This window comes from Triticum dicoccoides, chromosome 3A, assembly GCF_002162155.2.
Source record: "Triticum dicoccoides isolate Atlit2015 ecotype Zavitan chromosome 3A, WEW_v2.0, whole genome shotgun sequence".
Lineage (NCBI taxonomy): Eukaryota > Viridiplantae > Streptophyta > Magnoliopsida > Poales > Poaceae > Triticum > Triticum dicoccoides.
In genome coordinates, this window is record NC_041384.1 from 674,567,046 (window position 1) to 674,575,458 (window position 8,413).

Genomic DNA, 8,413 nt, shown 5'->3' on the forward strand with positions numbered 1-8,413 from the left:
ACTGTTCATCCAAAGTAAGCATCGATTGGCTTCAGTTAGCAGCAGTAGCGAAGGAATCGCTCGATCGGGTTCAGTTAACAGCCATGGATCGATCGCTCGGATTCAGTAACGCGTAGCCTGCAGTGCAATCGCTCGGGTTCAGTTAGAGCCCAACGCCTCGCTCGGGTTCAGTTAGAGCCAACGCCTCGCACACATGCGCGTACGTGTACGAGAGAAACGCGCATCGCTCGGCCCTCGACCTCCCACCGTAACCAGGAACTCCCTGAAATTTTCCTCCCCCTCGCTTCTACCATGGTTTTTTCCGTCATGGACGGCCCAAAGAATGTCATGCAGCTGCGTCTCTGGCCTGCCCAGGACGAAAAGCCCATTTTCTGTCATGATTTTTTGTCATAGAAGTAGGAGCCCACCACATCTATGATGATACAGGGTTTTGTCACAATTATCGTCATAGAAGTGTCATATGTATGACAGAAAAAAAATTCGTTCGGCCCAAAATGTCATGGATATGTCTTTTTTTTGTAGTGCTAGTGCAAGTGGGAGACTGTTGGAAATATGCATAGAGGCAATAATAAATTGGTTATTATCATAATTCCTTGTTCATGATAAATGTTTATTATTCATGCTCGAATTGTATTGACCGGAAACTAAAATACATGTGTGAATACATAGACAATACAATGTCCCTAGTGAGCCTCTACTAGACTAGCTCGTTGATCAAAGATGGTTAAGGTTTCCTAACCATAGACATGAGTTGTCATTTGATAACGAGATCACATCATTCGGATAATGATGTGATGGACAAGACCGAACCGTAAGCTTAGCATCAAATCGTTTAGTTTATTTGCTATAGCTTTCTTCATGTCAAGTATATGTTCCTTAAACCATGAGATCGTGTAACTCCCTGACACCGGAGGATACTTAGTGTGTATCCAAACATCACTTCGTAACTGGGTGATCATAAAGGTGCTCTACAGGTATCTCCAAAGGTATCTATTGGGTTGGCATGGATCAAGACTAGGATTTATCACTCCGTATGACAGAGAGATATCTCTGGGCCCTCTCGGTAATACAACATCTTAAAGAGCTTGCAAGCTATGTGACTAATGAGTTAGTCATGGGATCTTGTATTATGGAACGAGTAAAGAGACTTGCCGGTAACGATATTGAACTAGGTATGGAGATATCGACGATCGAATCTCGTGCAAGTGACATATCGCCGGACAAAGGGAATTGCATACGGGATTAACCGAATCCTTGACATCGTGGTTCAACCGATAAAAGATCTTCATGGAATATGTAGGAATCAATATGGGCATCCAGGTACCGCTATTGGTTATCGACCGAAGAGGTGTCTCGGTCATGACTACATGATTCCCGAACCCGCAGGGTCGCACGGTTAACGTTCATTGACGCTAGAGAAGTATTGGGATATTTGATAATTGGTAACCGAACGCTGTTCGGAGTCCCGAATGAGATCCTAGACGTCACGAGTAGTCTTGTAATGGTCGAAAGGTAAAGGTTTATATATGGGAAGTCATATTTTGGGTTCCGGAAAAAGGTGCAGCTTTTTTGGTATTGTACTTTGAAGCTTCTAGAAGGTTCCGGAGGATTCCGGAAGTCTACAAGTGGGCCCACCATGACCCAAGGGCTCGCATGGGCTGAGGGGAGGCGCCCTGGCCTCATTGGGCTAGGCGCACCAAGTCCTCAAAAGCCCATGTCGCTAGTGAAGGGAAAAAGGGGGGAGTCCTAGTAGGAATAGGATTGGACTTGGAGTCCAAGTCATCTCCCCCTTGGCTGCGCGCCCTAGGGTTTGGAGGGGCTGTTCCCCACGCCCCCACCTATATATAGAGGGGAGGGGGCATCCCAAGAGGACACACCAAGCCCTTGGTGCCCATCTCTCTCTCTCCCGTTACTTCGTAGTTCCTCCGTCCTCGTTCTAGTAGCGCTCGGCGAAGCCCTGCTGAACTAGCTCCACCACCACCATCACCACCACGCCGTTGTGATGGTCGTGATCCCATCTACTTCTCCGCCTTCTCTTGCTGGATCAACGAGGAGGAGACGTCATCGAGCCACACGTGTGCTAAACTCGACGGTGTCGTCTGTTCGGCACTAGATCGGTTGGATCGTGATCGGACCATGAAGAGTACAACTACATCAACCGCGTTATATACACTTCTGCTTTCGGTCTACGAGGGTACTTAGACACACTCTTCCCTCTCGTTGTTATGCTTCTCCTAGATAGATCTTGGGTGTTCGTAGGAATTCTTTTGATTTTCATGCTTCGTTCCCCATCAGAAATATAGAGCCATCTGGGCTAGTGCGAATCTTGTTAGGAGTTTGGCCTATTGATGACTTGGTCATCTCTCCCCTAAGCTCCCCAACAACATACAACACTTGCCTAAAGTACCTGGAAATGGTCTCCATTGATCTCCCGAACGTGTTGTGGATAACCTTGAACCTCTGGTTATGACCTATAACATGGAGGAACATGGCAGCTTGCTATGTCATAGCGATGTGGGTGTTATCTTCTAGCAGCCCCACAAGCCTGGTGAAAGGTGTTCTTTTCATTTGAAGCATCCACAAAGCCTCTACTTCATCGCAGTTCTAGATGTAGTTCAAATTCGCTATCCTTTACTTATCCCGGGTTAACATTGAAGCATAACAGGTGACGGGATTGAACAACTCTCTTGTGGACCAACATGAGCCAGACTTGAATCATAGCTACCAATGTGCTGCCTAAACTAGCAGCTTCATCCGTTCATCCATAACCTAGGCAACATCAATGGTGTAGTGATCAATGGGAAATCGAAACTATACCTTGCTTCACAGCATAACAAACGACCTAACATAGGAGGGGGAGGGGGGTTGTATGCTGCTTGCAAGCTTCGGTGCCGCCGCCGAGGACCGGGGGGGAGGCATGGCTGAGACGAGGAGGACAAGACGGAGGCCAAAAAGAAGAGAAGAAGCAGCTCGTGCAGTCGGAGAGTGATGTTGCTACCGGCGCCTCTTGCGCAGATCTGAGTCGCCAACGCCACTGGTGCTAAGAACTAAGGATGGGCTTGTCCTAGAGCAAGAGGTGAGTGAGTAAATGGGGGTGAGGCTAGATTTCGTGCCATCCCGTGTCATCCAATTTCCTTCTCCTGCCATCTCCGCTCGATTTCCCCTTGCATCGTCGCGTGCACGTTGCCCGCTTTTGCGCCTGACTCGGCCTTACTCGTTGGAAACTGCTGATTCGAGGTTTTCTAGCGAGTCAGGCTCTAGGCTGCTTTAAAATTAATGTTGATGCAAGCCAGACATCCGTGTTTGCAACCAAACATGTTTTCCGTGGCCCAACTGAGCCTGGTCGGGGGTAATGCAAGCAATCAAACACACTCGCAGTTGCCGGAGGTGCGGCTGCATGGTAAGTTTACAATGCATGTGTAATATGAATTTGAATTTTGCTAATTGAGGTATCTGGATATGAGAAATAAAAATTTAGGATGTGATCGGTCACTGTCCGTGTGCGCGCCAGGTCGTGTCCGCGTACGTATTGAGGTAACCAACGTGTCATGCTCGCGGTTTTTAGAAATGACAAACAAGATCGCATTCTAAGAACTGACGACGAGTCCACGAGAAATCACAGCCTCTCAAACGGCCACGAGGCTCATCTCCTCATCCACGTGGCGCCCTCCCTTTGGCTGCCTCCTCCCAGCTCACCCCCTTCCTCATCTCCCCACAGTGAGGAACCTGGCTCCTGCGTGCCAGCCACTAGCAGTTGCCCGCGCCACCGCTCCCGCCGACATCGCCGGGCGCCACCGGTAATGCAATGGCCGCTATCGTCTCTTCCGCTGCGCCAACGACGCCGACTCCCCCGCGCGCCCGGAGGCCTCGACAGGCGCCCAGGAATAGGCGCCTCCCCCTTGGAGGCCCCGCGGCGGGCCTCTTCACCACGCTCGGACTGAATGGCAGCGGCGCCGCTCTCGCCGCCCCACTCTCCTACGAGGAGATGCTGCGGCTCTCGTCCGACACCGCCGGTGGTGGGGGTGACGGGTTCTCCCTCCCAGACCTCGGCCTCGGCGGGTTGGTGGACTTCGTCGCGCAGAACCCGCTCGTCGTCGCCGCGGGCCTCGCCGTGGTAGCCGTGCCGTTGGCCGTTTCCCAGGTTCTTGGCGGCGCCTCCAAGCCATACGAAACCGTGTCCGTGAAGGCCGCGTACCGGAGGCTTCTGGAGGAGCCAGACGCGCAGCTCGTCGACATCAGGCCGCTCAAGGACGCCCGGGAGGTCGGCTTGCCGGACATCTCGGAGGCCAAGAAGAAGGCGGTGGCCGTGCCCTACGACGGGGAGGACAAGAACGGTTTCTTGAAGAAGCTTGCGCTGAGGTTTAAGGACCCGGAGAACACCACATTGATCATCCTTGACAAGTGAGTAGCTGGAGTTTTTGTAGACGCCTGCAATGTGTTTGCTTTTTTGTGTGCCCAATCTTTATAGCCAGGCAGTGAAAACTTCTTGTTAAGAATCGAACTGGGAATAGTGCCGTCTTATGTTCTCAAAATTAAAATAAACTAGTTAATGATAACCAATTTTACATGAATAAATTCCAAAGAACTTGTTACTTGCGTAAAATCCTCATAGATTGTATCCCTGCTGTTCTCCGCCTGCTCATTGACTTCTGGAAAATAATGTTGTCAACACTTAGAAGTTAGAACATTGTGAATGCTTCTACATGGTGCCGATGAAGTCGATTGTGGTAATTAAGATGCCACTGATAAATAGTGAGGAGTTCAACTCAGTAGAGAAAAGCTGAACAGATAGTATGCATCTTGAAAAACTTGAAACAATTCTGACTCTACTAGATAATTGTAACTCACTTTTCTCTTTTGATCAACGGTATATGGTTCCGTGAAAAGGGAGGCACATACTTAATTTTCATTTTTTGTCCTTCAGGAGGAAACAAGCAATTGTGATAAGTATTATAGTAATTGTCCACATGGTTTTATTACATTGTCCCTACGAACATTTACGTGAATAAATTTGAAACAGGTTTGATGGGAACTCTGAACTAGTTGCTGAGCTTGTCACATCCAATGGCTATAAAGGTGCTTTTGCGGTAAAGGATGGTGCGGAAGGACCTCGGGGATGGCAGGTTCTTATGCTCCACAAAGCTTGTTTTCACTGCTAACTAGTGTTTAACATGTATATTCGCTCTGCAAAATGTCACCATTTGCTAGTGCTCTACTGCAGAGCAGTGATCTTCCGTGGACTGCTCCCAAGAAGGGATTCAGTTTGGACTTCGGTGAGCTATTTGGGGTGAGTTCGACATGACTTTATTTTGTTAACCTCATTTCTAATAAAAATCTATTTCCCTGTATCATCTGGTTCCATGCTTTTGTTCATTTAGATTTATGTGTCAGTTGAGTTCTGAGTGTGATGCCTAACTTACAGGATGGTTCAGAAGGTTTGCCTGTCACAATTGGTCTTGCTGCAGCTACTGGTTTGGGATTACTTGCCTACACAGAGGTTTCTAAAACTTGACGTGCTATCATATTTTGAGGAGTTGAATCAATTTCCTCTTTATTACAAATCTTCTATGACATGCTGCAGATAGAAACCGTGCTACAGTTTCTGGGTTCAGCTGCCATTGTCCAGCTTGTGGCAAGCAAGCTCGTGTATGCCGAGGTGCTTATCTCATTCTTTTATCACTGGGCTTTGGAGATATGACCGACAACCTTTTCCTTTATAGTGAAAATGATTTTCGTTGTCAAACTCTTCTCAACCTATTTATGCCGCTCCCAGGATCGAAAGAAGACCCTGCAACAGATTGATGACTTCTTTAACAAGAAGATTGCGCCAAAGGAGCTTGTTGATGAAATTAAGGTAGTTCGTCATACTCCTGGTTGCTTAGAGTTAAATTTGGTTGGTGCACTGTTTGCCAGAACTTACGCCTGATTTGCACTAGGGCAAATTTTCATGTCCTCATAGTAGTTTATCTCATAAGCCAACCATCAGATACAATGTATCAGATACAAACTGAATACAATGTGGTTTTACATTTCAATTTCAGTTTCAGAAAAATTTGAGGACCAACCGAAATAACCGAAACTCAGTGATTGGTTTGCATTTGGGCCAAAGGGCTGAATTATTAACTTGAATTTAATTAAATGTTTGATTGTTTTTTAAAAAATGATTTTTTTTAAATTCCTGTGTACTATTTAAATTGCCGAGATATTTTGGCCAAAAGGTAAATATTTCAGTGTCTTGAAATTACTGAAATTCCGTGATTTTCATTGAAATCTCAGTGAAAGTGAAAACCATTGGTGAGCATGATGCTCCCGTGTGAAAAATCTGAGTTTCTTTGGCAACAAGGCATGTTCAAGTCCTCTAACTGTGCAAATTTTCGTGGAGAAAAGACATGTGTGATGGTTTGGGCAACAAATACATTCCACTCTGAATATCCCCGTGTAACGCCTTTCTTCAGAACATGAATAAACTTGCATTGTTTTTTTTTCTTTTTTTTTGCGGGGAAACTTGCATTGGTTTTCATATAATAATTCGGTTGGTTATTCAGCAAAAAAAAATCCTTTTGTCATCGGCAGGAAATCGGGCAGGCTCTCCTGCCTTCATCTGGTGAAGCTAAGAGCCAACCAGCAGCAGCAACAGCGGCAGCGCCCCCTGCTGCCACGGCAACTGCTGCACCAGTAACAGAACCAGCAGCCCCAGCTGCTGCCACGGCAACTGCTGCCCCAGTAGCAGAACCAGCAGCCCCAGCTGCTGCCACGGCAACTGCTGCACCAGTAGCAGAACCAGAAGCCCCAGCTGCAGAAGCCAGCACAGAGTCGCCTCCTGATACCACAACATCATCGAGACCCCTGTCACCATTTGCAAATGTAAACAATATTTCGTTGACATTTATCTGCAGAAGTGAAGCCGACCGATCTAACTCAAACACTCTGGTTCTGCATTTCAGTACCCAGATCTCAAACCACCGGCCAGCCCTTCCCCACCAGCTTCAGAGGGTAAAACCGAGGTGAAGGCCACCGTTGTCGCAGCAACCGAATCGCCGGCGGAAGTTAACTCGGCACCGGTGGCAGAAGCCGTCGAAGAGTCATCGCCTCCTGCGAAGCCCAGGCCTCTTTCGCCATATGCGAACGTAAGCTTATACTGTTCCGAACTTCAATATGCTTCACTGCACAGACAAACGCATCTGAAATATAAACGCCATGCTCATCGTTATTCTTGCTTTTGCGTGCGTGCAGTATCCAGATCTCAAACCGCCGGCCTCTCCTTCGCCTTCGCCGCCTTAGTGATGGGTTGTTTTGAGAGGATCGAGCTTATCGCTGGCTGTCGTCCGTATAAGAAACCAGGTATAGAGGGCCATTGAGCTGTTCAGAAGGCACCACGCTAGAGTACCAAGGTCTCAAGCAGTACATATATATCTCCAGTGATTGATTCGTTTTGCTTTTGTAATTGTGGAACTACTAGAAGTGTGAGTTTACGAGTCTGGGTACTGCCTTGACATGTTTCACCCGCTCGTCTATGAAGAAACTGAGGCCGGCGAGCTTCCAGTTGTGAAGCGTACTGTCATTGTTGCAATCTGATTTTTTTTCTGGAAACTGCTCTTTGCTAGCAATATTCAAATAAGAAAATTGGTACAGAAAATAAGTCATAACTACTACTACTGCGTGATTGATGATAATTCAACCAATGAAGCGATAGCCCGTGTTGTCTCCTCTGAGGCGACCAGGGGGTTGCCCTAGCCGCCGCCGCCCCCTCCCTCCCCTCTGCCGCCGACAGAGATGCCCTCCGGCACCCATGTGTGACACCAACCAAGAGGGCGGTGACGATCCGGCGGCCTGCGTGGAGAGCATAGGCAATTGGGGCGGTGGCCTCAGAGTTGGCAAAGCGGCAGGCGCGCCTGCAGGTGTGAGTTGTCGTCCTCGGCCGCGTGGACGGCGAATCGATGGTGAATGCGGTGGGTGGTCGGTGGGATACTCTGGTGGTCCTCCGTCCTTAGATCTGAAGGTTTGCTTCTCCACCTTCTTCTAGCCAACCGTGTTGTAGCGGCAGTGAAGCTTCACTGGTCTAATAGTGGTTGGGTTTGGTGGTGTTAGTCGTGATCGGTAGAAATCCCTGGTTGGTTTTTTCGACCATGACGGTGGCCAGGCCCGCTTGTGCGGCTCCCCTTCTTGAAGGCACCGCCGAGACCCCCTCTACCCCCACCCCCTGTCACGTCCGCCTGCTATTTAAACGAGGCCAGACGCCGGGCAAAAACCACACCACACATCCGCTCACCATCTCCTCCTTGCACCATATTCTTCACACTCTCCATGGCATTCGGCGAGCAGGAAAAGGAGTTCACTAGCATAAAAGCCGGTTGGGTGGCCCGTCGAGCTCGCTGGATACGAGCCAGACAACTCGCCACCTTGAGGGATCGAG

The 8,413-nt window shown here is 48.5% G+C and overlaps 1 protein-coding gene across 1 annotated transcript; it reads left to right on the top strand.

Moving 5' to 3' along the window:
- Positions 1–3,717: 3,717 nt before the first annotated feature.
- On the top strand, positions 3,718–7,590 carry LOC119270117 (protein THYLAKOID RHODANESE-LIKE, chloroplastic-like). The gene is made up of 9 exons (XM_037552088.1): positions 3,718–4,401; positions 5,021–5,123; positions 5,222–5,287; positions 5,423–5,497; positions 5,582–5,656; positions 5,774–5,854; positions 6,574–6,864; positions 6,945–7,127; positions 7,234–7,590. Exons 1-9 carry the CDS (start codon positions 3,806–3,808, stop codon positions 7,279–7,281), a joined length of 1,518 nt encoding a protein of 505 aa, XP_037407985.1. The 5' UTR covers positions 3,718–3,805; the 3' UTR covers positions 7,282–7,590.
- Positions 7,591–8,413: the final 823 nt, after the last annotated feature.